This window comes from Sphaeramia orbicularis, chromosome 11 (assembly GCF_902148855.1).
Source record: "Sphaeramia orbicularis chromosome 11, fSphaOr1.1, whole genome shotgun sequence".
Lineage (NCBI taxonomy): Eukaryota > Metazoa > Chordata > Actinopteri > Kurtiformes > Apogonidae > Sphaeramia > Sphaeramia orbicularis.
Window position 1 is genome coordinate 44060187 of NC_043967.1, and position 16625 is coordinate 44076811.

Below are 16625 nucleotides of genomic sequence, written 5' to 3' on the forward strand. Positions count from 1 at the left end.
GACCACATATGAAAGTGGCCTGGGTCGGATTTGTGCTGTTCAAACTGTCTTTAACAGATCGCATACAGGTCACATATGGGCAAAAAAATCGGATTTGGTCCACATTTGCCTGCAGTCTGAACGTAGCCTTAGTAAGTCTGTAGACAAAGATGAGTTTGGAGTTTCTGGGAACTTGGACCCAAGTACAAACTGCTTCGTCTCCACTAACTGGGCTGTAGATGTGTGAAAGCCAACATCTCCTCTGATTTTTAGAAGTGGATCAAATAAGACTGACCCACAGCAACAAAACTGAATGATGCATGATAACTGATTCCAAATGAAGGAGGTCTGGTTCATCACATGGGGTAAATAGTCTTTAGTAAAGTGGGAACAATTAATTTAATATAATAAGTGAAATTCTTGTATTGTACAAGGGCGTCTCCAAAAATGGGATCAATTTTTTGGACTAGTGTAAGAAATACAGCAACATGCACAGTACAGAAGGTACAGTATGGATCTTAGGTGTTTCCTATGTGGAAATCGGATCTTTCAGTCACTTCTGTACAGAACTGAGGATCTAAATATGAGCGTTCTCAACTGAAGTCACTGTAAGATCTGAATTTTCTAGGTTGCATCTTTATACACCTACACACACCTACTAAATGATGCATGCTGCTTAATTTCCTGTCTTGCAGTTTTCTTTATTTGAAGAGAAGCGGTGCATTCCATTTCATTTTCTTATGACATTTATTAACCTGCACACATGTGAAACTCATAAATGCATACATGAATTTTATGAATAAAGACTGAGCAAAAAATGCAACAGGAAAATAAGATGTTAATCGACAAATTTGACAATAGTTGGAAGCACAAGGTGAAGGATACTTGACTTATTCTGTGGTTTGTCTGTCATTTCTGATTATCTTTACATACAGTATGTGGGTATAAGCTCTAGCTTCAACCAACACCTTTTTTTAGACTATTTACGTTGTATATTGAGAATTTGCTGTATAAATTCACCGTTAACCTGTTGTTTAACATATTCGAAATAAATCACTGTATCAAATATCTACAAATTCTTAAATTTTGGTGTATCTAATGTCTTGTCTGATGCATTTTATTGCTAATTTAATATAAATATAACACCATGATTGATTAAATGCACTTTTCCCATTTCAGTATTCTTTGGCTGCATGTAAGATCAGAGGAAATGAAAACCCAACAGCCAGAGCCAGTGGAGACCAAACCTATTATTCATCTTTTTTCGTGCCTGTGTTCTGTTGTGTGTCCTGTGGTGAAACCCTCTGTAAGACCAACAGGCCGGAGAAGGTCAGTGAGATCCCCACCCACCACAACGTTATCTGGGCTTCACCGAAGATCAGCTGGCCCAGGAAAGCCTAGGAGAAAAAAAAACCCCAAAACAAAACAAGTCTTGAGTCGAAATAATCTAAGTACATGAGCAGTATTGTAGGGAACGCTCTAGGAGAGTTGTGCGACTTACAGAGGATATGAAGTTGGAGGCGGTGGTGGTCACAGTGGTTCGGGTGGAGGAAGAGGAATACCTGAGTGCTTTGGCAAGGAAGGTCCACATCACAGCATTACAGGTGAAAAGCAGCCCTCCACACAGTAGCCTCAAAGGGATATGGAGCTAAAACACAATGTAGACGAAGCATAAATGTCAACTCCAGGCAATTGGCAACGTGTTTGGTTTCTACAACACTGTTCCAAAGTCTTAATCCACCTTTAGCTTTGTTGTTTTTGTTGAAACGAGTACCACATACACATTCATTTGCTGCTGTTACTGTTACATCTGCTGCTGTTTCCATCCATCATTCACCTCCTCCCCTCATTAACGTTACTGTACTACACTACTGCTGCCACTGTAAACAGACTGATACATACACTTTATTCTGTTATAGTTTATTCTTTATACTTCCTATTTATTTATTGTTCAATTTTGACCTTTTTTTTTTTTTTTTTTTAACCCTTTCATGCATACGTCACTCCAGTGGACAGTTGTTCTCCAGCTGTTCTCTTGTATATTCATGGGTTTAGTTGTTTTAGTTCCATATCAGCCAACACAGTGGACACTTATGCATCATCTCATATCCTGACATTCAGACCATTACTATAACTTTGCTGTTCTTGATAAACCTGATCTGCACTAACATGTTTGAGTGTAAATCAGTTGTTATTTGTTAGACAAGAAGTTTTTTTTTGCCCATTATCTCGATGAAGTGAGGAATTAATAGCATTAGAATATGTTAAAATGTGAGAAGACATCAGATTAGCAGCATTAAACATGTTTTTATTTCACTGTTTTCATATCCCTCTCTATTGGGTTTTACACACGTTTCTTTACTTCAAAAATTAAATGCATAGATATTTTTGTAACTCCACAGAAAAAAAAACTCGATCGCATTGTTTTTTTCATGCCTGCATGAATAAAAACACTGAAGAAAAAAATCTTGACTAAGGTTCTCACAATTAATGCATGAAAGGGTTAAAGTGCATGACATTCAATAACAAGGTGAGAGATCTCAATTCTCTGTCTGTGGCATCTAGTAGGGGTGTAAGAAAATATCGGTTCTGAAATATATCACAATATTTCATTTCACAATACTGTATCGATATTAAAAATTACTGTATTGATTACTGTATTGATTAGATTTTTTGTTTATATTTTATTTATTATTATTTAACACTCTTTTATTAAATAATGTTAGTTCCTGTGTTGGAATTGCACAAAAATAATGTTATGATGTTCATTATGAACTAATAGAATATGAACATTTGAACAGGATCTTAAACTGTAATGTCTGTAAAAAAAAAAAAAAAAAGAATTCAAGTTTTAACACAGGAACATTTTGTGATATAGCATTAGATCCTGTTCTGATCAAATAAATACGTGTTTAGTATTTGTGCATATTTCTGGTGTAATTCAATTCTTCAAGGAAATAATTTAAAAAAAAGAAGCAAACAAAAAATTGCCTTTTTAACAGTATCATGATATATCGTGATCCTAGTATTGTGATTTGTATCGTATCACCAGATTCTTGCCAATACACACCCTTTGCATCTAGTGAATTGTCAATAAATCTTTGAATTTCTCATTCTCTTTACTTCAGATACAAGAATAAAATGCAGGAAATATGTGCACAACCTTGAAAGATGCAAAAAAAATGGAATTAAATGGGTTGTAAAGGTCAAAGTGACTATTTAATGTGACCCCATGAAACAAACAGAAACATCTGACGTATCTTTGATAAATCTCATATTGTCTGAACAAAACGGGTTAAAGAAATGTAAAGTGTAAAGGACGGTCACAGTAAATACTACGGTTTCTTCGAAGCTGAAACTCTAGTTTTTTCTGCTGTACATACTTCACATATATCCAGACTGGATCCTAATACAGAGACTGAGAAATGCATATGTGTGGCCGTACTTTACAAAACCAACTAACCTACTGTTGTACTAGGACTTCTCCACAGACTGTATGTGAATGCAACAGGTGTGTCTACAAGTGGGATAATGTGGCCCCTGTTACTTCATGACCACATTTTGAGACGTAAAAGCAAAAAAGCATGAACTGATTTCATGACACATTGCTTCAGTTCTCAAGCATCGTCATGGAATGAGTCAGTGACCGTTTGAAAGAAGAGTTTTCTAAGTTTTGAATGGCTGCCACAGGGGTGATGGATTGGTCTGAAGGAGGCCCAAGACCTTGCTCTTTGTACTTGGCCTGCGAGATCCCCAGACCTCACTGTGTGATTTTTTTATTATTTTTTTTCTTATGGGGATACGTAAAAGACTGCGTTTATGTTCCACTGCTACCCACTAACCTCGATGACCTTAAACATCGAATAACAGCGATCAATTCAGTGGATCGTGATATGCTGATGCGCTTCTGGGAGGAATTCTCTTACCGCATTAATGTTGTCCGTGCTGCAGGTGGTGGTCACACTGAACACTTGTAAGACAGGAAATAAAAGCTGATTGTGAGTAGAATACTTGTGACTTGGCTGGAGTTTTCTATTGCTTTTCCTATTAAAATATTGCGTAATGAAATCAGTTCATTCTTTGTGAATAACCCTGTAGTTTGACATTTTAGGAGTTATTCGCCCAAAATCAATACATTCTCATATCTGCACCTTAAACAGTCTTCAAAATAAACTAATTACAATAAAATCTGAGAACATGGCTAACCCAGCCTACCTCTATATGGGTATATATTATATTGTAACTAGGGATGTAATGATTACCGGTATAATGATAAACCGCGGTAAAATTCCTGATGGTTAGTATTACCGTTTGAATTCTAATTATCATGATAACCGTGTTTGATTACCGCACTTTGAAAAGTCACAGTACTGCACATTTCCCGGATCATTGTGCTACTTATTTACATTTATTCTTATTCACTTTCTTGCCAATTTTGTTCAGTTTTTATTCATTTTATCTCATTTTTTGTTCATTTTTCATTGATTTTACTGCTTATATTTGTGCATTTTTGTCCAGTTTGTTCCTTATTTTGTTCATTTGTTGCTTATAGTCAACATTTTTATTAAGTTTGTTTGCATTTATCTATCTATCTATGAAAAAGAAACTAAAACAAGTCAAACTTGATATGGAAAATGGTCAAACAATGGCCATAAGGTGCCATCTTTAATGCATATTTGCATGTTTGATGTTTACATGTTAATATTTGAATGTTTCTGCAAACAAAAAGTACATTGTGCCTATTATTTTATTTTATTTTTTTTTAAGTTGTTTTTTTTTTTTTCCAAAATACAACTTACATTATTTCAGTGTGTGTATAAGTATAAATACCGTGATAATAATGATAACCGTGATAATTTTGGTCACAATAACCGTGATATGAAATTTTCATATCGTTACATCCCTAATTGTAACCCATTTTGGTTAAGTTTGGAGAACCTTATGAACACAGAAGTGACACTCTAATAATCATTTTATTTAACTTGTTCATAAATAAATCTGCAAAAACCTCAATTTGTTTCCTGCAACGTATGAGACTTCAGCACACTTCCAGATAACCAGGGAGGCTAATATAACTTCAACATCTAAATTAACATGATGCAGGTTAAAAAACAACATTTTGGGCTTCTCTTGGCTTCCTATAACAAATCAGATATAACTTGTGCACTGTCTGCTGGTGATTCTGCTATTGTTGGTCAGGTGTGTTGTTTCTAACAGTGTTTTCACAAAGTCTGCCTTTCCTAAACTTTCTTCCCCAAACTGGGACGCTGAGCTGTTTTTAAATGGGTCAACAATAGTCAGAGCAAAATACACCCAACAATAAGAAATGAAAAATTATGTTCCTAAATAAAATAGGTGAACATCCTCTGATAGTTTAGAAACGCTGACCTCGACAAAGTCATGTGTAAAAGATGCAACGAGTCAAAAAGTAAAAGGACTTAAATGACAAATATGTGAAAAACATAATAAAACATAAACAGTAACAAGTCTACAACACAAGACATGAAGATAAAATGAAGTGATAACAGGGTGGCTGGGTGGCTGTTACATTTAAGGACCTACAATAATAATTGTGTCTGGAGATGATGCATGATGAGTCAGTAGTGACAAAATTGAAAAGAAAAACAACCATCACCACCAAAACCATCCACTCAACCAAGAGCCAAAAACATAACAAAACATCACACAAAATAACGTAATTCCCTAAAGGCTTTGAACACCACAGTTTAAACATCTCAAAGGTCTATTTATGGTATATATTGCATTATATCTTTGTGTATGATTCTGTGTTACTGTGTTACTGCTGTATTATTAGGTATACTAGCGCGTTGACCTGTGAGGAACCAGGGGTCATATTAAAACAGATATGGGACTGAAGGTAATAAATGTGTTTCTGTTTTTAACTTCATTTCCCATCATGCAGTGTGGTACAGCACTTCCGGTCAACCAAGCAACATGATTGTGAGGCTACTGTATTCCAAAAGGACTAATATCTCCCAAAATATTGGTCCAATCAACTTGCTGAGATATTTAATGTGGAGATGGGACTATTATTCAACTGTAGGTACCAAACTGGCCAGGTAAAAACGTCTCAATTTGTCAGAACTGTACGCACACACACGCACACACACACACACACACACACACACACACACACACACGCTCTGAGACCTTCCAGTATTATCATATAGATTACGTTTCCTGAAACCTTGTTTTTACCCTGCAAAGACCTAAACAGCCACACATATATGTGCATATATTTTAGAACTGTTAAACCACTAAATCTATCAATACAGTTAAATAAATTGGGTAAAATACAGTTGGTCATCTTCTCATGGTCATCAGATATGACCTATTCAGACCTTCAGACGCTCCATAGTGAACATGAAAACACTGTCATCTTCTACAACATCAATTCACCAATAAAACCTGCTGTCTACTTTGACATATGACAGTGGTTGTAGATGCTTGGTTTTATGTTCAGTTAATGATACATTTTGTTGAAAAGTCCCTTTTCTCTATTTTGATGTCACTTGTAAATTTACTCTGAGCTTTTATGAACATCTATATGATCCTTTCTAATTTAAAACGGTAGTATATATTGTGGTGTGTTTGCCGCATTGCATTGTGGGTACTGGGTATATTGTTGAAAATGTGTTATTTTATGTGCAGGGGTTCAGCAGGGTTGTGGTGCTGGTGTTAATTTTGAGCTAATGTTTGCATGCTAATGTTTATTGGCCTTTATGTGTTTATTTTTGTATTTTTATAGAACTGCGCCATGAGTGAGAGCCATAGGCCAAACCATGCCTTTCCTGTTTATTGACAGCTATAGGTACACTGATTAAAGTAACTCCTCTCTGCTTGACAATAGAGTATCATTAATAGAACAGGAACAACAGTAATGTGTACAATTGAGATATAAACTAGCAGCCAAATCTAGTAATTGAAATGCATCGAGAAATAATAAGCAGTTTAATCATATAACAAGAATTTCCATGTGGAATTTGTTCTGACATACAGAAAAATGTTTGGCCAACTCAAAAAATTAAGGTAGCTACTTGTATGGACATTTTTGAGTAGAATAAAAGTAATACAATAAGTCAGTATAACTAAATGGAGTAGATTTTACACAATTAAAATAAAGTTGGTTCAACTTAATTAAGCTTGTAGAGTAAAAAGCAAACCATGTTGTTTGTACTAAAGTAATAGGGTTTACCTAAGTCTTGTGGCATTTAAGCAATTATGGCGAAGTTGAAACAACTTAAAAAGATGAATGGAAATTGTTACATCAATTTTTTACGGTGAGCCAACTTATTTTTAGAGTTAATTTTTATTTTTTAATTTTTAGCTTAATATAAAATATCATGTTATATTAGGTTGTGCTCATACTGATACTCTCACTGATGATCCCTGTCAGTCTGTCTGTCTGTCTGTCTGTCTGTGTCTCTGTCTGTTTGTCTGTCTGTGTCTGTCTGTCTGTGTGGCTGTCTGTCTGTGTATCTGTCTGTGTCTGTCTGTATCTGTCTGTATCTGTCTGTGTCTGTCTGTGTATCTGTCTGTCTGTCTGTGTCTGTCTGTATATCTGTCTGTGTCTGTCTGTGTATCTGTCTGTGTCTGTCTGTGTGTCTGTCTGTGTCTGTCTGTCTGTGTATCTGTCTGTGTCTGTCTGTGTATCTGTCTGTGTCTGTCTGTCTGTGTATCTGTCTGTCTGTCTGTCTGTCTGTGTATCTGTCTGTATATCTGTCTGTGTCTGTCTGTGTATCTGTCTGTGTCTGTCTGTCTGTCTGTCTGTGTGTCTGTCTGTCTGTGTATCTGTCTGTGTCTGTCTGTCTGTCTGTCTGTCTGTGTCTGTCTGTCTGTCTGTCTGTGTATCTGTCTGTGTCTGTCTGTCTGTGTGTCTGTCTGTGTCTGTCTGTCTGTGTATCTGTCTGTGTCTGTCTGTCTGTGTGTCTGTCTGTCTGTCTGTCTGTCTGTGTCTCTCTGTGTATCTGTCTGTGTCTGTCTGTCTGTCTGTCTGTGTATCTGTCTGTGTCTGTCTGTCTGTGTCTGTCTGTCTGTCTGTCTGTGTCTGTCTGTCTGTGTATCTGTCTGTGTCTGTCTGTGTCTGTCTGTCTGTGTCTGTCTGTCTGTCTGTCTGTCTGTGTATCTGTCTGTGTCTGTCTGTGTCTGTCTGTCTGTCTGTCTGTCTGTCTGTCTGTCTGTCTGTGTATCTGTCTGTGTCTGTCTGTCTGTCTGTGTGTCTGTCTGTGTCTGTCTGTGTATCTGTCTGTGTCTGTCTGTGTCTGTCTGTCTGTCTGTGTATCTGTCTGTCTGTCTGTCTGTCTGTGTATCTGTCTGTGTCTGTCTGTGTCTGTCTGTCTGTCTGTGTCTGTCTGTCTGTCTGTGTATCTGTCTGTGTCTGTCTGTCTGTGTGTCTGTAACCACATCCAGCTGCAGATGACATCACTGGGTGACGCGTGCAGAATAAGTGAAGGTCATACATGGAACCAGACTTCTGTAGAAACCGTCTTTTCTCAAACGGAAGCCCCGTCGCCGCCGTCACAACCCCACACATCCCACACATTAAAAATAAGGGCTGAATAAAAGACACCTTGTTTGTTCGTAGCTGCAATGTCATTGAGCACGCGGACACGGCACGAGAGCGCAGCTGCTGCATGCGCTCCCCGGTGTGATGGTGTGATGGTGCTGATGCTGAGTGAGCTGGAGTCAGGGAGGGGGAGGGATGGGAGAGGGGAGAACCCCCCCCCCAACTTCCTCTGAGAGAAATCACCCCGCTGCAGGCATGCACATCCTCTGCATTATTCACCCCCCCACCCCCTGCGCGTGAATTATTCACTGTCAGTGCGGCGGAGCCTCACCCGGTCACAGGCGGTAGTTTCGTCCGCTTGTCTAAATTTCCTCTGCTCTCCCCACGTCCGGAGTCCGGTTTCACAGACTCCCTTCAGGTAGTCGGCTCCCAGTGACAGCTTGGCCGATGACGACGCCACGGCCCCGAGGAAACCCGCCAGCAGTGCATAGAAAACTCCGGGGAACATGTTGGAGACGGCCGAGGCTCATATCTGTCTAATCCGTCCGAACACCCCCCTCCGCCGCCGGTCCGGGTCCAGCCGTCAGCTCGGTCTGTGGCATGGAACACGTTTCACTGCACTTTCTGCTCACATCCGTCCGGTGGCACTCACACAACGTCTGATCGACCCGGAGCGGCGTAGGGGTTGGACTAGACGCTCCCGGGGAATTCTGGGAATGGTAGTTCAGTTTAGTGTATGCTACTGAATAGAATAGAATAGAATAGAATAGAATAGAATAGAATAGAATAGAATAGAATACTAAACTGGTGATTCAGTACTTAGTGTCAGTCTTGGATTACTGTCCAGCAGTATGGTCAAATACAACACTAGAAAATACAGAAACGTTGCAAATTGTATAAAATAGAACTGCTCGCACTGCATTGCAGTGTGGCTACAGAACAAATGTCATCAAGATGCATAACAACTTGAACTGGCTCTCTGTAAAAAAAAAAAAAAAATTAAGTCATTACTGGTTTTCTTTAGTAATATTATTAGAACAAAAAAATCCATCCATCTTGTACAAAAATGTTTGTTTTAGTTCAGATAGGCATATCCATGCAACCAGGCAGATAACCACAGGTAATTTTACACTACCCAAATCAAGAACAGATGCAATGAAAAGAATGGTAATATACAGAGCTATGCAAGAATGGAACAAACTACCAGAACACATCACACAAGAAAACTGTCAAATGAAATTTAAGAAATCAGTTAAGAAACATCTATTGACCATAGATGATTGATACCTGGGTTAACTGAATATATGTACTGGATATATTATACCACTGCTGACCTAAAGGAGCTGTTGTGACTGTATTTTTGTCTTTTTTTTTTTTGTATGTTATGTAGATGTGGTCCAGTGTAGAGACCTGTCCCTCCAGGCTGAAAGGTGTTCTGTTAATTTAGTGGAACGCCACTTTCTCTCCAGTTTTTGCGTATGCTGCTTTAATCGGCAAGTATGAGAACTGAACCAGGAAGCACACTTCCCTTGTTTATAATCTGATTTTTTTAGTGGAGCAATTAGATCTAATATTTTTGGCAGAGTCTGCTGTATTATCAACAAACTCATCAATTTGAAATGGATTAAGATTGACTGAATTGGGGGAAGAATCCGCTGTGTAATTCAGATGGGATTAGATTGAGAGCTGCTGGGACTTCCTCCTGAAATTTAGATATAGCATGGTCTGATAAATGTCTAGTACAAACATTTATGGAAGGAGGGAGTCACTGAGGAACAGAAATACAAAGGTTATTAAGCAGTGGTCAGAGAGGAGAGGATTTAGAGGAAAGAGTATGAAGGCCAACAGTTCCACACCATAAGTCAGGACTAAGTCTAACGGTTCCAGTTTGAACAGGCGACATCACATAACCCCTCTCCTGGCATCCCTCCATTGGCTCCCTGTGTGTTTTAGAATTGATTTTAAGATTTTACTGATCACTTTTAAAGCCCGACTGGGCCTGGCCCCTACCTTTATAGATGAGATGGTAGTTGACTACGAGCCAGCACGCAGCCTTAGATCCTCAGGGGGGCAGAGGGCTCCTGGCTGTTCCAAAGTCTAGGCTTAAATCAAAAGGTGACTGGGCCTTTTCCATCAGGGCCCTTCGACTTTGGAATGGCGTGCCCAAGGAGATAAGGCTTGCAGAATCAGTGACATCTTTTAAATCACTTCTTAAAACACATTTTTAAAGACCTGCTTTTATGTGATGTTTGTCCCTTTTAATTTAAATTTTTTAAAAAAGTTGAATCTTATCCTGTTTGATTATTAATTTATATTCCATACATGATGTTTTATCTCACTCCTTTATTTTTACATTGATTTGACAGCATCATGTTACATTATCCATGCCCTCTTCTTTCCAAATCATTTAATTTATTCAAAGTGTCATGTCTGTGCATTTGTTGTACACATCTCTCCTATTGTGTTGCTTCTGTTTTAGTGTTTTTACTTGCATCTTGTATCCTGCTGTTGTGCCCTCTACTTTGTCTGTCAAAAGCACTTTGTAAACTTTGTTTTTGAAAGGTGCTGTATAAAAAAAGCTTTATTATTATTATTATTATTATTGTAATGCACAGAGTACGTAGATTGAACCCACATGCACGACCCAGAGACAGATGTAAAAGTTCACAGTGTTTATTAAACACCAAGCTCACTGACAGTTCACTGATAATGAACAAAATCTTGAGAACAATGAGCCCCGGGTTCTTCTTTGGGTTAGTAAACTGGACCGGAGACGAAAACCCACAGTCCGGATCGGTAGAGCACGTCGGGAATCCGACTAGGGAAAAGCAGAGGGAGGTCAGTGGCAGAACCAGGTCATACACGGGCAGGCAGACGGAAAGGCAACAGGACATAAGGATCAGGCTAGCTCACGTACCGTAAAAACAGGCGATAAGGTCGAACACACGTAGTCAGTTGGAGGCTGAAGTACAGACAGAAATAAGGCAACAGGCAAAAAACAGAGATGGCAAACCGGGTCATACATGGACAGACAGACAGGATCCAAAAAACGCTGGTAAGTACCTCACGGGGAAAATACGAACTGGCAACGAACAGGGGAAAACACAGGGCTTAAATACACAAAAGGGAGGGAAGACAATGAGACACAGGTGGAACAAATCAGGGCAGGGACAGGTAATCACACAGGTGGACACAATTAGGGACAGGAAGCAAAGACACCAGACATGACACAAGAGGAGAACTTAACAAAATATAACAGGAAATGACAGACAAACACACAAGACAGACAAAACCAGACTAACGTCTGGTGGCAGGCATGACTATTATTATTATTATTATTATTATTATTATTATTATTAAGTCATGACTAAGTCTAACAATTTCACACCGTAGGTCAGGACTAAGGCTAACAGTTCCATACCATAAGTCATGACTAAGGCTAACAGTTCCACACTATTAGTCAGGACTAAGGCTAACAGTTCCATACCATAAGTCATGACTAAGGCTAACAGTTCCATACCATAAGTCAGAACTAAGTTTAACAGTTCCAGACCATAAGTCAGGACTAAGTCTAATAGTTCCACACCATAAGTCAGGACTAAGTCCAGGGTGTGATTAAAGTAGTCAGTGGGTTTATGTACACACTGACTAAAACCTATTGAGTCTAATAACGGCATAAATGCGTGACTGAGACTATCGCTATCATTGTCCACATGAACATTGAAATCTCCAACAACAATGACTTTATCTGTTTTAAGGACTAGACTGGAGAGGAACTCAGCAAACTCTGATAGAAATTCAGTGTGACACTATAGTAAATAGTATAAGATGGAGTGGTTTATGGATTGGGCTGGATAGGCTAAGACTAAGACTAAGACACAACGAAACACAAAGAGACAATGAAACATAAGGAAACCCAGTAAAGCCACTGTTTGAACTGGACCAACTCACTGATGTTTATTTATTCATCTTTTGGACATATTCACACCACACATCCATCCCATAATAACTCCTATTATCACAGGCTTTCCCATGTGACATAAACATCCCAGTGGGTCAGGACCTGGAACCTCCAACAGTGACGGTGGTTGTTGATGTGTGCTCAGGTCTTCATTAGTTGGCCGGATGTGTCCTCAGGACCCGGTCCAGCTTGTCCTCTATCTGTTTCAGACGGGTGTTAAAGACCTGGTCCAGCTGCTTCAGACGGATGTCAAGGATCAGGTCCAGTTTGGCGTTGAGGGTGGTTCTGTCTGGCACCAGGGAATCGATGTCAACGTTCTGGAAGCTGCTGGTGCTGCTTTCACATCTGTTTCCATAGTAACCGTCAGGACAGTCACATAGGTGTTCATTGGAGTCCATCAGCCGCTTGCACACGCCTCCGTTCAGACAGGTGTCAGGTAAGAAACAAACCGGCTTCCGTCTGGTCAGGTAGACGTTCACCTTGTACCCATAATTATTGAGGGTGCACTCCACCTGGTTGAAAGCAGGCTGTGGTGACATCACTGGATCATAATAATAGAAATAATGCAAAACTTTGGCATAATCTGTAAAGTTTCTCAATATCACTTCAGGGACAGGGTGGCCGTCGGGCTGGCCTATATAGTCTCCAGTGGGCAGCTGAAAGGTACAGTCCCGGGACTTATTTTTAAGGTCCGAACACTGGGTATTAGCAAAGCATGTCTGAGCGGCAGACTGAACTTCGTATCGGTCTGTGTGCGTTTCCCTCTGGGTGTATCCCACCGCCACCCCCACGTCCCCCACAGTTACGCGCAACATATGGACCAGTTTGTAGTTATCCTCATTATTCTTCTCGTACACCACCACTGCCCACTTATACCAGAAGTACTTCTCATCCAGAGTCTTTCGGACCTCGTCAGCAATGTTCTGTTTTTGGTCTTTGGTGAATTTTTTGCTGACCACCTCCACGTCTTTAACCAAGTACGTGTCAAATTTGTCCAGACAGAACTGCAAAGCATCGTTCTGAGCTTTGAGGACGTTCTTGAACATACGGTTATGTTCGTCCTGTTGACCTGTTGAGCTGAATCCGATGAGTTTCCAGTAGAACTGGTTGAGGACCATGCCCTTCCACAGCAGACTGCTCAGGTACAGGTTATAGCGGCCTAGCTCACTGATGCTGCACTTGAACTTCTCCTTCAACAGGTCGTTGATGTTCTTGCTCAGAGATGTGCCGCTGACCGTCAGGTAACGGTAGATGTTGGCCACGCTGCTCTCAGTCCCCGAGTTCTCATAGAAGCTGGCGAAGATCTCCGCCAGCCTCAGCTTCTCCTCTTCCTTCGTCACCAGCCTGAGGTTCTGCTGAAGCTCATCTAACTTCTTCCAGGCGACCAGGATGCGATTCTCATCTAGAGAGTAGACACTGGCGAAGTTGAACCACTCCACGTCTATGGCCAGGTCGGATATCTGGAAGGCCAGAGAGTCCAGCCTCCGGTTGACCTCGCTGAAGCCATTCCTCAGCTCCTCAATGCTGTTTTCCTGAGGGATGATGGCCAAAACCACGTTGACAAATGAGCAGACCAGACTCCCGATACCGGGCGCCAAACTGGCAAAGTTGGCCAGGCCCTTGAGCACAGATGCCAGCTGCTTAGGTTGGAATGTGTTTGTCACCTCTGTGACCGTGGTCAGGAAGTTTACGCCCACCTGGAACCCACTCTGGACCTGTTCTTTGGTGGTTGCATCCAGCTCTCTTTTGAGCCTGCGAAGGGCTGAGAGGTCAGCAGGTGAAGGGTCATGTGACTCAGCAGCTGAGGTCGTCCAGTAAACAAAGAGTATGAGTGAGAACCACAGCACGATGGAGGACATCCGAGGGAACGCCATGACTGAAACACAGAGACACAACATTTAAGACAGAAGTGGACCGAAGTCTGAAGGGTCGACGTTTAAGACAGAAGTGGACCAAAGTCTGAAGGGTCGACGTTTAAGACAGAAATGGACCGAAGTCTGAAGGGTCAACATTTAAGACAGAAGTGGACCGAAGTCTGAAGGGTCAACATTTAAGACAGAAGTGGACCGAAGTCTGAAAGGTCAATATTTAAGACAGAAGTGGACCAAAGCACAGACTGAAGGGTCAACGTTTAAGACAGAAGTGGACTGAAGTCTGAAGGGTCAACATTAAAGACAGAAGTGGACTGAAGCACAGACTGAAGGGTCAACATTTAAGACAGAAGTGGACCAAAGTCTGAAGGGTCAACATTTAAGACAGAAGTGGACTGAATCACAGACTGAAGGGTCAACATTTAAGACAGAAGTGGACTGAAGCACAGACTGAAGGGTCAACATTTAAGACAGAAGTGGACTAAAGTCTGAAGGGTAAATGTTTAAGATGGAAGTGGACCAAAGTCTGAAGGGTCAACATTTAAGACAGAAGTGGACTGAATCACAGACTGAAGGGTCAACATTTAAGACAGAAGTGGACTGAAGCACAGACTGAAGGGTCAACATTTAAGACAGAAGTGGACTGAAGTCTGAAGGGTCAACATTAAAGACAGAAGTGGACTGAAGCACAGACTGAAGAGTCAACGTTTAAGACAGAAGTGGACCGAAGCACAGACTGAAGGGTCAACGTTTAAGACAGAAGTGGACTGAAGTCTGAAGGGTCAACATTAAAGACAGAAGTGGACTGAAGCACAGACTAAAGGGTCAACATTTAAGACAGAAGTGGACCAAAGTCTGAAGGGTCAACATTTAAGACAGAAGTGGACTGAAGTCTGAAGGGTCAACATTTAAGACAGAAGTGGACTGAATCACAGACTGAAGGGTCAACATTTAAGACAGAAGTGGACTGAAGTCTGAAGGGTCAACATTTAAGACAGAAGTGGACTGAAGTCTGAAGGGTCAACATTTAAGACAGAAGTGGACTGAATCGCAGACTGAAGGGTCAACATTTAAGACAGAAGTGGACTGAAGTCTGAAGGGTCAACATTTAAGACAGAAGTGGACTGAATCGCAGACTGAAGGGTCAACATTTAAGACAGAAGTGGACTGAAGTCTGAAGGGTCAACATTTAAGACAGAAGTGGACTGAATCACAGACTGAAGGGTCAACATTTAAGACAGAAGTGGACTGAAGCACAGACTGAAGGGTCAGCGTTTAAGACAGAAGTGGACTGAAGTCTGAAGGGTCAACATTTAAGACAGAAGTGGACTGAATCACAGACTGAAGGGTCAACATTTAAGACAGAAGTGGACTGAAGCACAGACTGAAGGGTCAACATTTAAGACAGAAGTGGACTGAAGTCTGAAGGGTCAACATTTAAGACAGAAGTGGACCAAAGTCTGAAGGGTCAACATTTAAGACAGAAGTGGACTGAAGTCTGAAGGGTCAACATTAAAGACAGAAGTGGACCGAAGCACAGACTGAAGGGTCAACATTTAAGACAGAAGTGGACCGAAGCACAGACTGAAGGGTCAACAGTTCAGTCACATCAGTGTTCCTGCATGAACAGAATGGACTGGTCGTCATGGTGACGACAAGATCCACTAACAATAATAAGAACAATATTAATACTATGAGTACTACTAGTAATAATAATAATAACAATACTACTACTAACACTCCTCCTCCTCCTGCTCTTCCTGTGTGTCATATTCATGCGTATGTGTAGAAGTCCATGTGTTACCTGTGAGCTCTGCGTCCGTCTGTGTTTGTCAGGAATAAATATGTGGTCTGGATTTATACACAAACTGAAAGGGAGGAGCTGGACTGACCAATCAGCATCCAGGAAAGAAGGGAGGGAGGAATGGATGTTGGATGATCCTGGTTCCTTCAGGTCAAAGGTCATGCAGGTGTTTGTTAAATCTTGATGTTCTGTCTCATCCACAAACATTAAGTGAATCTAAAGCTTTGAAACGTCTGATGAATTCAGTTCAGTTTAATTCAGTTCATTTTAATTCAGTTCAGTTTAATACATTTCAGTTTAATTCAGTTCAGTTTTTAAAGTGTCACAGACACAGTCTACAGTTCATATAAACAGGACTTTATTTAATAATTAAACCATTTGTATTTACTCTGTTCAACTGAGTTCAATGACATTAATTCATGTGTGTTTGGATTCACTGCCTTTACTGGAAACGCACGTCTGCAAAAAAACAGCACATTACAG

General features: G+C 40.4%; 1 protein-coding gene across 1 annotated transcript; it reads right to left on the bottom strand.

Moving 5' to 3' along the window:
- Positions 1 to 416: 416 nt before the first annotated feature.
- Positions 417 to 9147, bottom strand: tmem42b (transmembrane protein 42b). The gene is made up of 3 exons (XM_030148264.1): positions 8838 to 9147; positions 1481 to 1627; positions 417 to 1376 (listed from the first exon to the last, which is right to left on the bottom strand). The coding sequence occupies exons 1-3, from the start codon at positions 9012 to 9014 to the stop codon at positions 1230 to 1232; spliced, it is 471 nt and encodes a 156-aa protein (XP_030004124.1). The 5' UTR covers positions 9015 to 9147; the 3' UTR covers positions 417 to 1229.
- Between the last annotated feature and the right edge of the window lie 7478 nt (positions 9148 to 16625).

Bases quoted from the DNA above. Each gene is read 5' to 3' on its own strand.
- tmem42b (XM_030148264.1), bottom strand. From the start codon at position 9,014: ATGTTCCCCGGAGTTTTCTATGCACTGCTGGCGGGTTTCCTCGGGGCC. The intron at 1,628-8,837 runs GTGAGGCTCCGC...ATTGTGTTTTAG, and splicing joins AAACTACCGCCTGTGACCGG to CTCCATATCCCTTTGAGGCT. The intron at 1,377-1,480 runs GTAAGTCGCACA...TTTTTCTCCTAG, and splicing joins CCTCCAACTTCATATCCTCT to GCTTTCCTGGGCCAGCTGAT.